Below are 19120 nucleotides of genomic sequence, written 5' to 3' on the forward strand. Positions count from 1 at the left end.
ATGTTTTGAAGTTTTGAAGTTTTGAAGTTTTGAAGTTTTGAAGTTTTGAAGTTTTGAAGTTTTGAAGTTTTGAAGTTTTGAAGTTTTGAAGTTTTGAAGTTTTGAAGTTTTGAAGTTTTGATGTTTTGAAGTTTTGAAGTTTTGAAGTTTTGAAGTTTTGAAGTTTTGAAATTTTAAAGTTTTGAAGTTTTGAAATTTTAAAGTTATGAAGTTTTGAAGTTTTGAAGTTTTGAAGTTTTGAAGTTTTGAAGTTTTGAAGTTTTAAAGTTTTGAAGTTTTAAAGTTTTGAAGTTTTAAAGTTTTGGTGTTTTGAAGTTTTGAAGTTTTGAAGTTTTTAAGTTTCTCTTAAATTACATAAAAAATAAACAAGATATGGATAGAAAAAGAAACAAATAATAATACAAATTCTAATTAACTATCCTGTTTGTCAATGTAAACTTTGAAGAAAAATAATGCTGAGATATATCTCTAAAGATAAAATCTTCACTAATTCTTCAATATCAACCAAGATATCAACTCACACAAGATTGGCACTGTTGCCATCACTTTCCTTCACCGCTCAGTCCACAGATGGCAGCCATGTTGTTTCCCGCTCGCGCTCCACGATACCGACCAGCGCTAGTGTCAACTTGTTCGGACATGTTTGATGTTTGGAAAGGCGAACGACAGAAGACAGAAATCAACCCAAAGAGGAAGAGAGAGAATAGGTAGATTGGCCCTTGAAGAGAGAAACACTCTTCGGGTGATATAGTCTACGACGTCAAAATAATAAGGGGCTGGCCAAAATCAAAATATTTTGCAAATAAATCTCTGTTTAATGTAGTTTGTTGGAATTTGAAAGGTGAAACAAGTGAAGTGATTAGTGCTGTGCGGTATTGTGGAGCTAAATTAATCGGAAAGGAAGATTTTCAATTCCAATTAGTGTTTAGTGCAAAATATTGTTTGTAATGGTGCCTCCGTGAACGGAATTCGACCCAATTTTCCGTGTTGTTTTGTTAAATTTTTAATTTTTAAGCAAGTTGGCCGTGTACGGACCACTTATCAACTTTAGGTAAGTATAAGCGATCAGCGAAGCATTACAAGTGGAGGGCAGACGCTATAGACTCGTAGCACTTTAGTGCGAACTGATGATTCATCCTTGAGCTCATTCACATAAGAGAAAATTGTTGTTTGTTGTTTGGTTTGAAATGTCGTGGTGCTGCACTGAAATTAGTTGGAACAAAGATGCAACTCTGCATCGGTCATCCGTCCCTTGGCTTAGTATGGATAGAATCAATCTAGAACGTTCACAGTTTCGACTCTATTGGAGTAGTTGCAAGTAACGTCCCCCCAGAAGCCCCTCATTCGGTGATGTTGATAACAGTTTTTGAAACATGATATGTTTCACTTGATTTGGCTGTGCGCTGTCCAGTAGGATGCCCAATAGACTGGTTCAACATTTTTTTGTTTAATTCATAAAAATAAACAAAAAAGAGACGAATTGGGATATGAATTGAAGTGGCTATAACGTCATCTTCGTCAATTCCAACCACTAAATTTGAGTTCAAAGATTTGTGCCAGTATTTTTAACCTCGCTAAAATTACCCTGAGCGGGGGATCCCCGTTTCTTCCTCTCCTGTAGATTCAGAAATGTTTTGTTGTTTAAACATTCGTGCTCAAACTCAATTCAACGAATCATCTATGCGGTTAATTTTACGCAGTTGGCCTGGCCGTTTAGAAAAAAAGGCTGTTGAAAGTAATAACCCCGACATTCTCCAGGATGCTTCCGAAAGGTTGGCTGCGATTGGATTAGATTAGATTAGATTGGTTTAGATTATACATAACTTTTGATATAATGGCATATTGGATTGGTCAGCAAACTATTTAGAATACATTGCATAACGTTTTGAATTTCTTATCAAATTTATTCTATACATTTTTTGATAAGGTCCTATAAACATATGAAACACTATAACTTACAGGACCTTTAAAAAAACTCTGGAATAATTATTTGTGGACATTATGTTTATTAATTCAAATAAGAGAAATTCCTTCATAAAGAGAAAACATCGCTAAATTTGAACCAGTCTAACCGTCTCAAACCTCCAGAACCTCGCCTCACTTTGCCTTACGATAGCTCGCCACTGAGTCATGTCCTGCGGGTTTACGTTAGCAGCAGCAGCTCATTCCTCATTTGTCTGGCTTCAGCTGCCGTTGCCGCTGGTTTCGCTTTCCCGTCAGCAATCCTTGTTCAGACGACACTTATTACCTTCATCAAACCAGCATAATGTCTTCAAGTCGGTTCCGTGACCAAAAAGTCTCTCCCGAAGGCAGATAATGCTCGGCAATTAGCTCGTTGTTTGTCCAGTACAACAAACTCGCTGCCCGAGCAGATAAGAACATATTCTCGCGCGGTGATCTTGAACCTCTTCTCTGCTTGCGTCTGTGACTTGTGCGTTATGAAATTAATCAGACTGATTTGAATCTTTTGTCTTGCAGTAGCATTTGAAGGACCGGCCCGAGGATGCCCATCCTGTACAGTGTGATCTGCCGGGGGCCCACCATCCTGGCCAAGTACGCCGAGTGCGTGGGAAACTTTGCCGAAGTGACGGAGCAGATCATTCCGAAGATCAAGCTGGAGGACCACAAGCTGACGTACTCCCACGGAAACTATCTGATTCATTACATTTGCGAAAACAGGATCATCTACATGTGCATAAGTGATGATGTGAGTAAATTTGCGACAAATTTATGTTCGCATGTAAAAACATTAAATGTCTCCCCCCTCAAACAGGGCTTCGAACGGTCGCGGGCGTTTCTGTTTCTCACGGAAATCAAGAAAAAGTTTATCCAAACGTACGGGCTCACGGTGGCGACGGCCATCGCGTACGCCATGAATACGGAATTTTCGCGGACGTTGGCCCACGAGATGAAGCACTACAGCGAGTCACGGGAGGTGGATGCCATTAGTCAGGTGCACGGCCAGATCGACGAGCTGAAGGATATTATGGTGAAGAACATCGAGAATATTACGAATAGGGGGGAGCGGTTGGAGCTGCTGGTGAACCAGACGGAGAACCTGCGGAATAATGTGAGTGTGATTTGTGGGTTGGAGAGGTGTAGTATTCAGTGATTTACGGAAAACGTGATAGTAGTTGATTAGAATGAGTAGTTAGACGATTAAATGCTAGATTTTACATTGAAGATTATTTCATTTATGTTTTTGTTTTAAACTTAAAGAAAGACTCATACAAACGATGATTTATTTCTCAGCTCAACATTTGGAAAGTCATTGTCTTAACTGCTGGTTTTTCGTCATGATCTGAAAAAATGGCTCTCCAAAAAGACAACAAAGTTTAATTTGGCAAAAAAAAAAAAAAAAAAATACACTTTCAAAGGAGGAGATTTAATGGAGGTTTTTGGTGTCTGCACAAGAATTCAATGCATTTATGCACGAAATTAAAGCTTTTATTATTTTTTGGTTAAACAACAAAATATCTGAGAAAGCTTAAGATAGAGTATTTAGAAAAAAATGTTCTGCGATTAGTTCTATGGTTTGATTTTGTTTTCTAATCATTTACTCTATGTTTTTTTAATCACATCAAGAAAATAATAAAACAACTCAGCATTGTGAAAGTCTTTGCAAAGATTTTTCAATTTTCCTTATGCTTTCTACAAATTGGGTTCTCGGAAGCCTTTGTAATCGACTGAATGAAAATCTGTAAAGCGATTTGGAAATTTTCAATGTAAGACGGTGACCAAAATGGCGATGATGAAATGCTAGAAAAGTGCATTTGGTAATGTAACAGGAAATTTACCACTGAAATTTGACTAAAATGAGGTCACAGGACTCTAATTTTATGTAAAAAGTGAGAAAATAATAATTACGGAAAACTTTTTTTTTGTTCATGATTCGATTATTCAAAGTCCCTAGGATAATTTCAGATAAAGCTTCATCCATAAAGTACGTCACGCTTAAATTTGCCCCCCCCCCCCACTTCCCCTCTTTGTCACGCTTTTCCTATACTTATAGCACGCAATGTTACACTGGCTTAACAAGGCCCCTCCTCCCCCCATAGAGCGTGACATACTTTACGGATGACGTCGAATAAAAAATAGGATAATCGAGGCCTCTTTTTTTAGTTTTGCGCAGAACTCCATTCAATTTATCATAAAACGGCATTTGAAAAGAAAACTTTGGGGGTGGCTTAATGTTTCTTCAAAATAATGATTTAAGGAAAGGTTTCTTATTCATCAAAACTAGAGATCCTATATGGAGAGGCGAAATGTCAAATGTTCCAAACGAACTGTCAAATCGGAGTTCCAATCGAGCAACAAGACCATAAAAGAACGTGGTCGGAATCAATTTAAAATAATGGTGGCAAAAAAACGAGATTTACAACAATTACAAACATTATAAATATGTTGTTTATAATAATCTGATTGGTTTTGTTATGTTTGTGCATGTCCGGTACAAGAAACATGCCAGCACCAATGCGTTAAAAAACTAGCAAGTTTATATGATATTTTTATCTCGGTCTTAGGCAAGGAACAGAAGCTTTGAAAAATATTTGCATCGGTGTTACAAATTTTTTAAAATAAAACAAAATGTTTATTTTTACAGGTTAATAGGTATCTGGAGTTTTTGCTTTCCTCACGTTACTGAGGAAAAGCTATAAAATCACTCGAAAAATGAACTTCTCAATTAGACCTCCTAGACCCACCTTCATGTATACCTATCGACTCAGAATCAAATTCTGAGCAAATGTCTGTGTGTGTGGTGGGATGTTGATCAAAAAATTGTCACTCGATTATCTCGACATTGGCTGAACCGATTTTGTCCGTTTTGGCGTCATTCGATCCGTCTTGGGGTCCGCTATTAAAAATTATGCAGTTTAGTTAAGTACTTCAATAGTTATGCTAAAAAAAACGATTTTAATAAAAGTCCGGAAGATTGTTAAAAGGGTGGTTTTTGTAAGAAAACCCGCCATGCCATACATTTTTAGAAAGGTATTTAAAAGACCGTTCCAACGCGTCTAAGACATTGAAGATCTGACAAATCTATCAAAAGTTATAAGCACTTAAGTGTTATTTAAACACTTTTTGGAGGCCGGATCTCAGATATTTTGATGAAAATGCTGTCCAGATCTGTCATGCGATCTATCGTTAGATAGGTATTCAAAAAACCTTTCCAACGCGTCCAAAACATTGAAGATCTGATAACCCTATCAGAAGTTATAAGCACTTAAGTGTTATTAACGCACTTTTTGCATTTTGGATAGCACCCTTTAAATGTGAGGAAGGCGCCAACCACCTAAGGGTGGATGGGACCATCCATAAACCACGTGGACACTTTTTTGGGAATCTGCCCCCCCTCGTGGACAATTGTCCATACAAAAAAAACTTTTTTGTATGGATCGTGGACAATCGCCATACCCCCCCCCCCTATAGTGTCCACGTGGTTTATGGATGGTCCCGATTAAGCATCGTTTTTTTTAAGTCCAATAAACCAAATTTTCAGTTTTTGCTGTTTGGGTGTTTTTTCAATACCCCTGACTCAGAGTGGTTTCAAAAACACCCAAAAAGCAAAAACTGGAAATTTGGTTTGTTGGACCTTTTCAAAAAAAAACTCCAGATATGTTATGTGAAATCAACTTTGAGTTCCTATGACAAATTAAAATAGTTTGCTATAAACAGTGTTCAAAATAAGTTATCAAAAATGGTTTTAATGGTGTTTTTACCTTTGTACATAAAATTGATATAGGGCTTTTTGCAGATGAGAATTTTGGCTCGAGCCTTGATTCGATCTGGCATGAGAAAAAAAACGTAGGATTAAGAAGAAACGGGAAAATAGGTTAAATTGCAAAAGATATTTGTGTTGAAAAATCTTTTTGGTTATTTTCATTCCTACCAAACCTCCTAATCATATAAATCCATTTCTGAACTCGACAGATTGTGTTATCTTTCGTGTGTAACACAAATAACTTTTTTTTACTCACGCTATTTTCCTTAAGGGGTTACACATATGTAGAAAATCACAAAATTTCATAATACAGAAAATTTATTAATTCAACTTAAAAGATGATTTTTGCAATTCTGTCGTGGAACTACTTACTTTTCCTGTCATTCTTGAACGACGAAACAGCCTACTTTTCTGTACCAAAAATAACAGAACCGAATAGCAACACTTTTTAAAATAAATTAAAGAATAAAATGGTTGCTGAAAAATTGACCTTTTCAGCACTTGTTTTGAAAAGTAATACTTTTCAACATTTTTTTATTCAAACGATTTTTTGACAAAATTCATGAACATTTGACTCATAATTTCAACAAATAGGTGTTTTTTTCTGAAATGCAAAGAATGTTGTATGGAACTCGTTGCAAAACTTGTTTTTTTCAGCACTCGTGTCTTCAAATTTATTTGGATGAAAGTTGAAAATGTATATTTTTTTGTCCTGAAAACAGATTTAAAAAAAGTTTCAGTTTGTACTCAAACCAACCTCTGACATTTTTACCGGTTTACATGTATGTAACTCCTTAAAAGGTGCTTTCGAAAACTCGAGTCGAGGCATGGTCTCGTTTCACCTTAACGCTCTCTTAACTTTAAAAATATTGTCGGTATATGAATTTAAAAAATGAATTATTGTAGTAGAGACACTGGTTTCGACAAATCCGACAATTTTTTCTAGTAGCTTAGGTTGAGAGGTAATTTATGGTTAAGCAGATTTTTAAAATAATTCAATTCAGTTTTGCCTGCCCGTGTGGATCAATTGGACCGCGCACTGGACTCATAATCCAAAGGTCAGCGGTTTGAATCCCGCGGTGGGCGCGCCATAAAATTCTAAGTGTCAATATGGGTATTCGGTCTTGTACACTCAGAACCCAGGGCGGTGAAATTCTTGTAGATAAAAGGCAGACACTAGTGGTTGGTACTAGCAATAGTGGCAACATCGTTTTTTTTTTCAATTTTGTCAACTGTGATTATCATTTCATTTCCCCCCACATTCTTATTCTTCCAGTCCGTCACGTTCCGCCAGACGTCCCGCAACCTGGCCCGCACCATGTTCTGGCGCAGCGTCCGAATGTACTGCCTGATCGGGGCGATCCTGCTGTTTGTGATCTACATCGTGGTGAGCATGTCCTGCGGCGGTCTGCTCTGGTCCAGCTGCATCCACAGTGGCGGTGCCCCGAAGGTGACTCCGACGCCGGTTCCTCCCCCACCTGCTGCTCCGGCCACCGATCCGGTACTTTAGATTGGAGTCGTTTGTCATGACGATGGGTTCTTCCGACGAGACGGAACTTAGATTTGTGTTGAATGCAATCGGAAAGACTTGATCGAAACTAGGAGCAAATAAAGGCTTTTTTTGTGTGGCAAACTCGAACTTTGCTGGTTTTCCAAAGGGGGTGAATCCTGTTTTGTAACTTCTCTAAATAAATGTTTAGAACGGTGTAACTACTTCAAGGAAAATGTTGAATAAATAAAGGTTCATCGAAGGTGTATACAGTCTAACTATGAATCCAATTGAAAAATCAAGAACAAAAAGTAACTTACACTTTTAGAGCATGTAAAATAACTAATAGATGAAAAAAACTCTAGTGATATCCGCAATTAGTGCACGTTCTGAAGTTTAAAATTCGAAAAAGATAGCAAAAGAGGCCGGAACCAGCTTCAGATATTTTTTTTAATATTCCCAAACTTGTTCATACATTATCTATACAATAATTTAAGTTAGCGTAGCGCTGGTAAATATACGACACGTTATCACATTTAAAACGAAAGAATTTTTAATTCACAAAAAAAAGAAGTCCCTCTTCAAAACAGACACACTCTCTGACTTTAATTCGCTGCAATCCCCGGATAAATGCAAACAAAAGTGTAAGAAGAGCAATAAAGCCGTGGGAAACCGGAAGAAAATAAAGTGAAGAGGGAAGCCCTCTTGAGACGCGACGATGTAAGTTTGTCTGAGTTCTTTCTTTTTCTCTTTCTGTTTTGATGACGATGATTAGATGAAAGGTGCAAAGTTGGGAGTTAAAAAATGCTAGAACTTAAGAATTAAAATAAAAGCTGTCGAATTCGTAATCCAAATTTAACAAAAAACTAAAAACTAAAAACTAAAAGCTAAAAACTAAAAACTAAAAACTAAAAACTAAAAACTAAAAACTAAAAACTAAAAACTAAAAACTAAAAACTAAAAACTAAAAACTAAAAACTAAAAACTAAAAACTAAAAACTAAAACTAAAAACTAAAAACTAAAACTAAAAACTAAAAACTAAAAACTAAAAACTAAAAACTAAAAACTAAAAACTAAAAACTAAAAACTAAAAACTAAAACTAAAACTAAAAACTAAAAACTAAAAACTAAAAACTAAAACTAAAAACTAAAAACTAAAACTAAAAACTAAAACTAAAACTAAAAACTAAAAACTAAAAACTAAAAACTAAAAACTAAAAACTAAACTAAAAACTAAAAACTAAAACTAAAAACTAAAACTAAAAACTAAAAACTAAAAACTAAAAACTAAAAACTAAAACTAAAAACTAAAAACTAAAAACTAAAAACTAAAAACTAAAACTAAAAACTAAAAACTAAAAACTAAAACTAAAAAAAACTAAAACTAAAAACTAAAAACTAAAAACTAAAACTAAAAACTAAAACTAAAACTAAAACTAAAAACTAAAACTAAAAACTAAAACTAAAACTAAAACTAAAAACTAAAAACTAAAACTAAAAACTAAAAACTAAAACTAAAAACTAAAACTAAAAACTAAAAACTAAAAACTAAAAACTAAAAACTAAAAACTAAAAACTAAAACTAAAAACTAAAAGCTAAAACTAAAAATTAAAAACTAAAAACTAAAAACTAAAAACTAAAACTAAAACTAAAACTAAAAACTAAAACTAAAAACTTAAAAATAAAACTAAAAACTAAAAACTAAAAACTAAAAACTAAAAACTAAAAACTAAAAACTAAAAACTAAAAACTAAAAACTAAAAACTAAAAACTAAAAACTAAAAACTAAAAACTAAAAACTAAAAACTAAAACTAAAACTAAAAACTAAAACTAAAAACTAAAACTAAAAACTAAAACTAAAAACTAAAATTAAAAACTAAAAACTAAAACTAAAAACTAAAAACTAAAAACTAAAAACTAAAAACTAAAAACTAAAAACTAAAAACTAAAAACTAAAAACTAAAAACTAAAAACTAAAAACTAAAAACTAAAAACTAAAAACTAAAAACTAAAAACTAAAAACTAAAAACTAAAAACTAAAAACTAAAAACTAAAAACTAAAAATTAGACACTCAAGAGTATTTGAAGGATCATTCTGGTGAGCCATTAATATTGAGGATCTTGCGACCGTATCAAAAGTTATGTGCACTTTAATGATAATTATACACTTTCATCGGGACTGACAACACCAGCCAGCAACAGTCAACTGTTCGGAGCTCCTCAAACTTTTCGATTTTTTCGCCGTAATTAACAGTGTTTACCCGCGAGTTTGCTGCTCCAGCATGCCAAGGGCCGGCCGTGGCCGTGGCAGTTCGAGTGCGGCCTCGAAAAACCCGCGAAGTTCATCTACCGGCAGAGTGCAGAAAGGTAAACATACCAACGCCGCATCGACCGCCATCGCGCACGGGAGCGTGCCCGGTGACGTCACCGATCCTTCTTTTTTACACGTGTCATACCGTCCACGTGAGTCCCCAGTAGCACGAGACAATCGGCCAGGCATCCGGAAGTACTTCCGACTAAAAGCAGCAGCAGCAGTCCACCAGCACTACGACAACAGCCACTTCCAACGTTCCCACCAGCAACGAATTTGAGATGCTTGGAGAAGAAACAACACCGCCAGTGACGGCAGCAGTGCTGGCGACGACGATGAAACGATGATGAACTTGCGCGCAAGCAAGAGAAGCAGAAAAAGTGTAACTCTCGAAGGAACGACGACCACCTCAATTTTGTTTTGGATACGTTGGCGGACGATGTTGACGAGTTGCTTGAGGACTCAATATTGTCTCAAAATTAGCAAAACTGTGCAAGTGATTACGCTTTAAAACAGAATTTCGACTTGGTAGTGGAGAAGTTGAAGTTGCGAAACTTCAAATTCTTCACATTTGACCCAGCAGAGAAGGTCCCAGTGAAGATCGTCCTTCAGGGATATCCGGACCGCCCGATCTCCGACCTGGAAGAACACCTGTCGGGCGTCAAGGTTAAGCCTCGAGAGGTTAAGGTGCTCTCGAAATCGACAACGGTGACAGGTACACCCAACTGGCAGTCGCATGATTGTGATGCATGGCGGCATGAAAGTATATCAGAATCTGCATGAAAACTGTCCTCATGCATTTTTTGCGATATAGGAGTATGACATTTTTGCCCGTTACCGACAATTATCGACATTACCGAAGGCTTATGGTTGTATTTCACAAAAAAAAAACACTTAGGAGAACGAGGATTAAACCACCAACTTCTTGGTTATTGATCCGACACGCTACCACCGCGCCATGGACGCTTGATGAAAATTGAGTGAAAGAGCACCAACATATGCTTCTCTTTGGAGTGTTGCTCGGGGACGGGCCAGCATTATATGTGTTGGTGAGAACTGCAGATCTCTGCAAATTTTACACGCGGGCAAAAATGATCTACGGGCTTGCTGCAAAAAATGTTATAAAATATGACATTTTCTGCAGCAAATCCAATGTTGCAGATTTTGAGATATATTTTTCCTTTGGGTGTACGTACACATTGTACCTCCTGTACTTCGATCGTGGGTCGGTCAAAATCCAGGACCTACGGCAGATTAAAGCACTGGACGGCTTCTTCGTGACGTGGCGATTCTACACGAAGAATCCGACCGACGCAGCGCAATGCCACCGCTGTCAAAAATTCGGACACGGTTTGAAACTGTAATCTTCCGCCCCGTGCGTTAAGTGCGGTGAGACCCACTTCACCGAAGGTGCAATCTTCCGTGGAAAGACCAGCTGGAAAACGCCCAGCAGCAGAAAGCGCGCGTCAAGTTTTGCGAACTGTGGAAACCACACGGCGAATTTCCGTGGTTGTGCCGCGCGGAAAAAGTACCTCGAGGAGCAGGACAAAGAAGAAAGCGCCAGCGTCCGCCAACCTCCAAGGCTTCGGCACGAACGCTGCAGCAGCTGGCGGCGGGCAGTTCCACCGACCAACCCAGCGTTCCCTCCCGGTTGGGAGGTTCGTACGCTAGGTAGCCGCTTCTGGGAGCGGTACTTCACAGGACAAGCAGACGTTACCGGAGATCTCTTAAACTTCCCGAGTTTTCGCTCTTGCTGGAGAGATGCTCACGTGCTTTCGTGCCTGTCGGAACAAGGCAGAACAATTCCAAGCTCTTAGTGAGCTGATGATGAAATATATCTACAACGGATAAGCTGCCTTGTGCAGCGAAGTTTTCGACGTCAAAGACAAAACAAACTGTGATCTAGTTTTAGCTTTTCTATCTCTATCTTTTCCTTAGCAAATTTAGAAGGTTTTTAAAATAATTTTTCCTTCTGTTGGCAAATCCATTGTTAGAATATCCAATTACATCAAAATGAACTATAGTACAAATCATAGTTGAAAGGTACTCCAAAACTCTATTAGGTTATAAGAATTACGAAATTGTGAATTGATTATTTACTAATAAAAACTAATTGAATTGAATTGAATTATACACTTTTTCGTATTTTGATGAAAAAAAAAAAATGTCCGGATCCATCATACGACTAATACCTACGACTCATACGATTAATAAACGAATTCAGCTAATATTCAAGAAAGTTTTCAAAATGGGAGTTATCATCAACAAATCACTATGAAAGGCATGAGGTACATACAACATCTTTAAACCCTGAAATGCATGCCAACCACAGAATTCTGCACATTAAAGCCAGTTATTTTTGCTGAGTTGTAAAGAGGGGAACCACTTTCCGACATTACGTAATTGCGCCTCAGCCAGTCTACAGATCGTCTACGACTTGGCAAGATTTCTCCCTTAAACGTCCAGCTAACGGAATAGTTTCAACCGATAATTTCACCGACTTTCAATTTGGACACCCAAGAGTTTGTCGCCAATGTTTGCGTCGTTCTACATAAATTCCGTCCCCTCTTTCACTCTCTTCATGGTATACTGAACCCATTCTGAACCTGCACTTTGCCGATTTGTTTCTTTTGCTCTTGTGTGTGCTTCCTTATTGTCAGTGGATGCTGCCGATGCTGCTAGTGGGAAAAACCTCTCGTGCTCGTCGTCGTTGGATTTGGCGCGGAAAATTGCGTATAGATTGTTTGCAGAACGTGCGTGGAATATCTCGCCCAAGCATCAAGCCAGGGTGGTCGCGTCTTCCGGCGATGCATTCCAAGAAATCGTTGCTGATGAGAATTTCCCGGGCGTGCTAGTCTGATGGAGGAGGGGAGAAATTGTTTTCCATGTCGATGGGCGCTCCAAATTGGCCTCTGACAGTGATGAGCGATGTAGATGCACTTAATTGGGTGCGGTGAGGGAAGTGAAATTGATCGTGGTGTGTGATGGGACACTTTTTGTTTGTTGTAGATTTTTGATGATTGGTTGATAAAATCTAGAAAAAAGATTAAACTGATGTACCTTGTTTTAATTTGACTATCCAAGGAAATGTATATACGCTGGTTAAATTTCAATGAACACAAATCTGGGTGCAAAAGCTCTGGTTGATGTGCACCGTTAAATGTAATTATATAAATTGTTGTTCACGGATACATGAAAAAGACAAAAGTGTTTAATTCCGAGCGCATCAACCAGAATTTTTAAGTACTATGCCAGAAAATCTGAGCTCATTTCGTTAAGGATTAGTTGCTTCAGTTTAAATCTGAAGTATGGAATTGTAATCAATTTTGTATGGAGAATAGTACCTTTTTACACCTTCTAAGAGAAAATTTTCCAAAACCCTAACAAATTTTCTTATTATTAGGTTTCGCAATGCGCTAGGAATTGATCCCGAAAAGATATAGGATATTTTTTGGATTGTACTTTTTTTAGCAAACTTCAAAAAATGCTTTAAAAACCAATCAAATTGCAAAATATTGTTGATGTCATTGATTTTAAGCAATTTCTTAAATGATCAAAGCTTAGCCGATCGCAAACTATTTTCAGTCAGCTTTGAGCGACTTAGCGAATTTGGTCTCTCATCATTCGCTGCACTACCCCCAATTGGAGTGAAAGGGGGAGAAAAGAGAGAGTGTTCAGTAGCGATTGGTGTGGAAGTGACAAACGGTAGGAATTAGGGACCTACATAGGGAAATGAAATGTTCTGGGAGAAATTTCAAACACCCAAAGTCATTCAAATTTAAGGTTGTAAAACTTGTAGTTTTTCTTTGGTGCTGGCACTTTTCTTGTACCGAACAAGCATAAACATAATAAAAACTACCAGATTATTATCAACAACAGTTTTACAATACTTTAAACTGTTATAAGTCTCGTTTTTTGCCAAAATTATTTTAAATTGATTCCAACCTTGTTCTTGCATGATCTTGTTGCTCGATTGGAACCCCGATCTGACAGTTCGATTGGAACCCTGAGAGTGACATTTCGCCTCTCCATATAGGCTCTCTAGTAGGAATAGAGGAGAAAAGCAACTCGCGACAAAATTTTGAGGCTAGGAATTTTGACAGGTATGATTTTCATAAAGTATAAAGGAGAAAAGCTCGGAACTTAACCTCAAAGGTAAACAACCGAATGAACTTTTTTGACAGGTGTCAGTTCCGGGACTTAGCATTTAAAATTATAATTTTGTTCCAGTTGTTCCGTTTTGCATGGGCACACACACGACCAGTAACACGGCAAGGACACGGCCACGGAAATGGCCAGGAACAGGCACCTGCACGGCCAGGGACACGAAAACGGCCAGAAGCACGGGCACGAACACGGACAGGAGTCCGGACAAGGACACGGCCTAGAGCACGGCCACGGGAACGACCAGGAACAGGCAACTACGTGGTCAGGTGCACGTACACGAACACGGCCAGAAGTACGGACAAGCACACGGGCACAAATACGGAAAAAAAATCGGGTTATGATGTTTCGCGAAATCGGAAGCAAATTCAAATTCAAAAAAAAATGCTAAGTCCCGATTTGACACCTGTCAAACCACTCAAAAAGCACTCACAAAATGAATACTGAGTGCTTTGAGTTCATTTGCTACGTCACAGTTTTCTTGCCTATTCGCCTCTTTTTCTCTCCCACAGAAAACCTGGGAACGAGGTAGCTGTCAAACTAGGCCAAAATGTTAAAGTCACTCACAAAATGAACTTTGTGTCATTTCTGACGTCACGATTTTCTCCTCTATACACCAGAGCATTTTTTCGTCTTGCTAGATTGTTGCTCGCGAGTGACTGAGTCTTTTTGGAGTAATTAGGACCCTTGATTTAAACTGTTTTTTACCCAGAGGGTTAACAAACCTTCTGTGTTCTGAAGCTTTACGGGACAAATGAGGCGAATTTTGGTTTTTTGTTTAAGATTTTGAATATTTTGTTTTTGCACAAGATTTTGAAGGTGTTGTTTGGTTTTGGTCAGAACTAAAACAGAAAAACAAAATGAGTATGTCGTGTAATATTTGAAACTACTAAGTGCTCTTAAAACTGCTTTCATCATACACACCTTAGTTCTGATCCACCGCAGTATACATATGCACTGACTTTTTCTGATTAATGTTTAAAATAGGAAATCAAAAAATGCATTCTAAAATTTTCGAAAATTGTCGAGACCCCGAGTAATTTTTAAAAAGCGCAATTCAGATGATTAATTTAGCAATTTCGATGGTTATATAGTCTCAGTGATTTTTCACGCCAGAAAATTGCAAATTTCACGGGATGATGGAATGACTCTGAACATCTTACGTTTAAATCACAGAAACTACTTTTTATGTTGATTATATATTATTCTTCAATAAACTTAACAAATCAAATCAAATGAACCTGACAAAAAAATATCCTAATTTTCATAAAAAAACCTCCACTTGGTTTATGGTCGAACTTTGAATCAAAATGTAGGGCATGCATATTCTCATTACTTACACTGCTTTTTTATATTCGACTAATAAAGCTAAAAAGTTTTCGCTGATTTGTTTCTGCTTTATCATTTTACATATTTATTGAATTTCATATCAAAACAAGATTGTCCAGCAATGAGTAAATTATTTAAATTTTCTGCGACATCAAAAATATTTTCTAAGGTTTCAATTTTCCATTTCAATATTTTAATTTAAAATAAATATGCCAAAAGTAACTTTAAATTCATGTTTTGAAAGAATTACATAGATTTTGATAAGTTTTTTAAAGAACAATAAAAGTGTCTCATTGTTATCCATGGGCTGAAAAGAGTGGGGAACAATAAGACAGCCCTGGAATCTGGGTATATTCTTAATTTTAGCCAAACCTAATGAAGGGACATTGTAGCCCAACTCATTCCCTATGAATAGTCGAAAAAAATCTAAAGAAATGTTAGTTTTGGTGTCAATGGCAGCCTACGAGCGAAAAAGTAATTTTTGTCCATAATTTACTTTTACACACCAGAATCAAACATTTATGAATAACTTTTCAAGGGAGCGTCCATAACCAAAGCCACTATTATGGCAGACGTGTATCCTGTAGACATACCTTTCCCCAAAATATGAGCCTGATTGGTTGAAACTACTACTTGTGAGAGCCATTTTATAATTGTTCCCCGTATCTCATTGATGACTACTCTACTCTACAGCTAATGAAAATAAACTAAACTTAGTTAGTTTCTAAAAAATGAAAAATCTAAAAAGTTCTACAAATGGTTCATATCATGCTTTTTAATTGTAAACTAATAATATTTACTGAGATTGTCTTTATGGATGAAATTTTTATTATGCTTTTAATTAAAAAAATATTTGAGAAAATTGATAAATTTCACGAATTTTGCGCCATCCACGAAATCGTAAAAAATCACTCACTCTATTATATAATATTAGTTATTAACATTCCAACGCCCAAGGCTCCAAAAAAGTTGGAACGGTAACTTCAACTCGCTGGTTCTCGGGCATAACTCATCCAATCAAGACAATTATTTTTTCCAGTGATTTGTTAGGATGTCTAGATGATTCTAGAACTTTGCAGAACTTAATTTGGTCAAGTTTGAAATTTTTGTGATCAAAAACATCGTTCCAACTTTTTTTTTGCGTGTAAAAAAAATTCGCCGAAAATTCCGCGAAGGCAGTCTTTTTATAAAAGATGGAACGATGTTTTCATTTCATTTCATTTCATTTCATTTCATTTTCTTTATTAGGAGGTGGACAAAAGCCCCCTTGAGATGTGTCTAGCATATCCAAGACACTCTCTCAAAAAGGCACAAAACCACCTCGTCTTTTCGCATCAACAAGTACACAAAACTCAAATGATACAAGACAGGTTCACTTTTAAAACTAACTCAATAAATTAACAAAAATATCACAGTGTTCTAAAATCTACGTGTGTATCGTCAGGGAAGGGACTTGAGGAAATTAAGGAAACGGATTTTGATTGTGTCGCGGGATAGGTCAAAGTCGAAATGGTCAAAGCACAAGTTAAAAATACGACACATACTAGAAACTGGTTCGTTATGTCCGTAATTAGTCAGAGCTCGGCGAACCGTCAAAAAGGAGTGGTTGCGAAGTACACGCCGGCGGGTGTTAATATTGATCAGCTGCAAAACAGCGGGACAATCAATGGACGACTGCAGGAGGTCAGCTACAAACACTGCCTTTGCAACATCTCGTCTTACCGAGAGAAGATCAAGATTTAGCATTTTGCAACGCTCAGCATAGCTTGGAGGATTTAAAGGATCAGGCCAGGTGATGTGACGTTGGGCATATTTGACGAACTTTCGCTGCACCGACTCCACGCGTTGAATGGCGTTCTGGTAGAAGGGAGCCCAAACCGTGGAACAGTACTCGAGCGTAGAACGAACCAGCGAGCAGTAAAGAGCTTTGAGACAGCCTAAATCTCGAAAATGCTTAGCTATCCTAAAGACGAAACCTAAGGTTTTGGATGCTTTGGAAACCATATACGTAATATGGTCAGTAAACGTCATTTTGCTATCCAGCATCACGCCTAAATCTTTCACACAGGAAGTCCGAGGTATGGTGGTGTTTGAAAGTGTATAGTCAAAGGAAATTTTGTTGCGCTTGCGGGTGAAAGTGATTACTGAACACTTAGTTGCATTAAGAACCATTCTGTTATCGGAGCACCAGTTGGCAAACCGGTTGAGCTGCTCTTGAAGAAACTGGCAGTCTCTGGTCTCATCGATAACAGTGAAAAGCTTTATGTCGTCCGCGTTTTCGGTCGCAGAGTGCATAATTGACAAAAGGAGCGCGTGGTCGTAAAAAATATTCCGAGTGAAAAGTGATTTCTTTTGTGATTTTCAAAGCCCTTCCTGTATCATCGTTGATCGGAAGGCACGGCGTCGGGTGGATTGTGTTTAAATTTTTCAAATAAGGTTTTAGTTTTTGCGGTTAAAAAGCCATTTCTATGTAATGATCGAAAGACGCACTGACAATTTGGATCGTTGAGTTAATAGTGGAACAAAATAACTGTGTGTGAGTGATTTTGTGTGTTAACCAGAAAGACCTTCCCATAGCATCGTTGCTCGGAAGGCTCGCCAACGGGTCTGTTATGAAAGTCCTCCCCATAGCGTCGTAGCTCGGGAGGCATCGAAAAGCCAATACCTTATCCTACTAACCCAAAAAAATATTAATCACGTGATGCTTGAAGGAGATGCTGTGGATTCAACGGTCTCAAGCGGTATCAACAAGTATACAGCGAAAAACTGTGTGCTTGATGAGTCTGCAACTTCAACTATCGGACTAACATTCCTCCTTTTCGTTGAACTGCAGGCTTCTTGGGAGGGCGCCGGTATTGACTAATAAAGTAAAGATCTTCAGAGGTTAAACAGTGAACGGATGGTTGGCTCCCACTGATCATTTTTGATTCATTGTTTAACTTCAGCTGATCTGTCAATAACGGAGTAGCAGCTCAGTCAACCATGCTCATGCTCATGCTCATGCTCAAGGTGGAACGATGTTTTCGGTCGCAGAATTTAATTTAGACATAAAATAATGCAAAAGAATACTGACTTCTGAAAGCATGACATTATTCAAAACATTGACAAAGTCACATAATACAAGTCATATCATCTATTTCTCTGATTTAAAAAAAAAATCTTCTTTGCTATGCTTTTTATAAATCAAAAATTTGTAGTTCAAATCAATAGTTTTTTTAAGAGCCTATAAAAATATGAATAGCTTATAGGACCCTTCCAAAAACAAACACTGGAATTAGACTATTGACGGATGTTAGATCAATGGCCGTTTTAAGGCGGGTTGGATTGTTGAGAGTTAATAATTTTATTGAAAAATAACATGTTGTTCTCATGATTTACATAAATATTATATTACAGTTAATTTTATACAGCAAGCCTAGTCAGACAAAAAAGGATAATGAATGATGGTTATTGTGTCCAATTACTTAATACAGTCGACTCTCTGGTTGTCAATATCCAAGGGACCGTCGAGGAAGAAAATCATCAGTTTACAGAACGATGCAAAATGAAGACTCGATTGAAAATATTTTTTTTCTTGATACCATCAAGTCCATCAAACAAAAACAAACTAATGTCAAACACCCTTCAAGGCTTCGTTTCGCCAAGAAGGGTCTATGCAAGCCATGAGAAAGTGAAATTATTGACAACCGGAAGAGATTTTTAAAGCAAACAGAATCCAAGGGACCGTCGAGGAAGAGATCCTTCAAGCAAGGGAAAATATCGAGGAATGAAGATAATTGAAGTATGCAGAATGAAGGGACTGAAGAATTCATCGATAGATGGAGAATTATTGGTATCAAGAACGTCGACAGCCAGAGAGTCGACTGAAACAAGTTTAATTTTTTTATAAAATCAATAAGTCTTGTAAAAAATCACGATTATTATGATAAAATTTATGCAATAACAAGGAAAACAGAGACAGCCATGTTTTCCCAGAAATAAATTATTCACGCAAAAAGTGGGTTACGTCTGCACTTTATTTACACTCCTGCTTTATTACACCGTGCATAGCGCATCATCATCTCGCACGGCTTCAGGAGGAAAAACAGCATGTACAAATTTT

The 19120-nt window shown here is 37.2% G+C and overlaps 1 protein-coding gene across 2 annotated transcripts; it reads left to right on the forward strand.

The window, feature by feature from the left end:
* The first annotated feature begins 677 nt into the window (after positions 1-677).
* Positions 678-7753, forward strand: LOC6044215 (vesicle-associated membrane protein 7). Of its 2 annotated transcripts, none has more exons than XM_001861720.2 (4): positions 678-1051; positions 2482-2707; positions 2774-3070; positions 6999-7753. In XM_001861720.2, exons 2-4 carry the CDS (start codon positions 2504-2506, stop codon positions 7230-7232), a joined length of 735 nt encoding a protein of 244 aa, XP_001861755.1. In that variant the 5' UTR covers positions 678-1051; positions 2482-2503; the 3' UTR covers positions 7233-7753. The 2 variants fall into 2 exon arrangements, with proteins under 2 accessions (XP_001861755.1, XP_038104344.1); XM_038248416.1 differs by having other exon boundaries at positions 679-1051; positions 2479-2707.
* The last annotated feature ends 11367 nt before the right edge of the window (positions 7754-19120 follow it).

The sequence above is a fragment of the Culex quinquefasciatus genome, chromosome 1 (genome assembly GCF_015732765.1).
Source record: "Culex quinquefasciatus strain JHB chromosome 1, VPISU_Cqui_1.0_pri_paternal, whole genome shotgun sequence".
Lineage (NCBI taxonomy): Eukaryota > Metazoa > Arthropoda > Insecta > Diptera > Culicidae > Culex > Culex quinquefasciatus.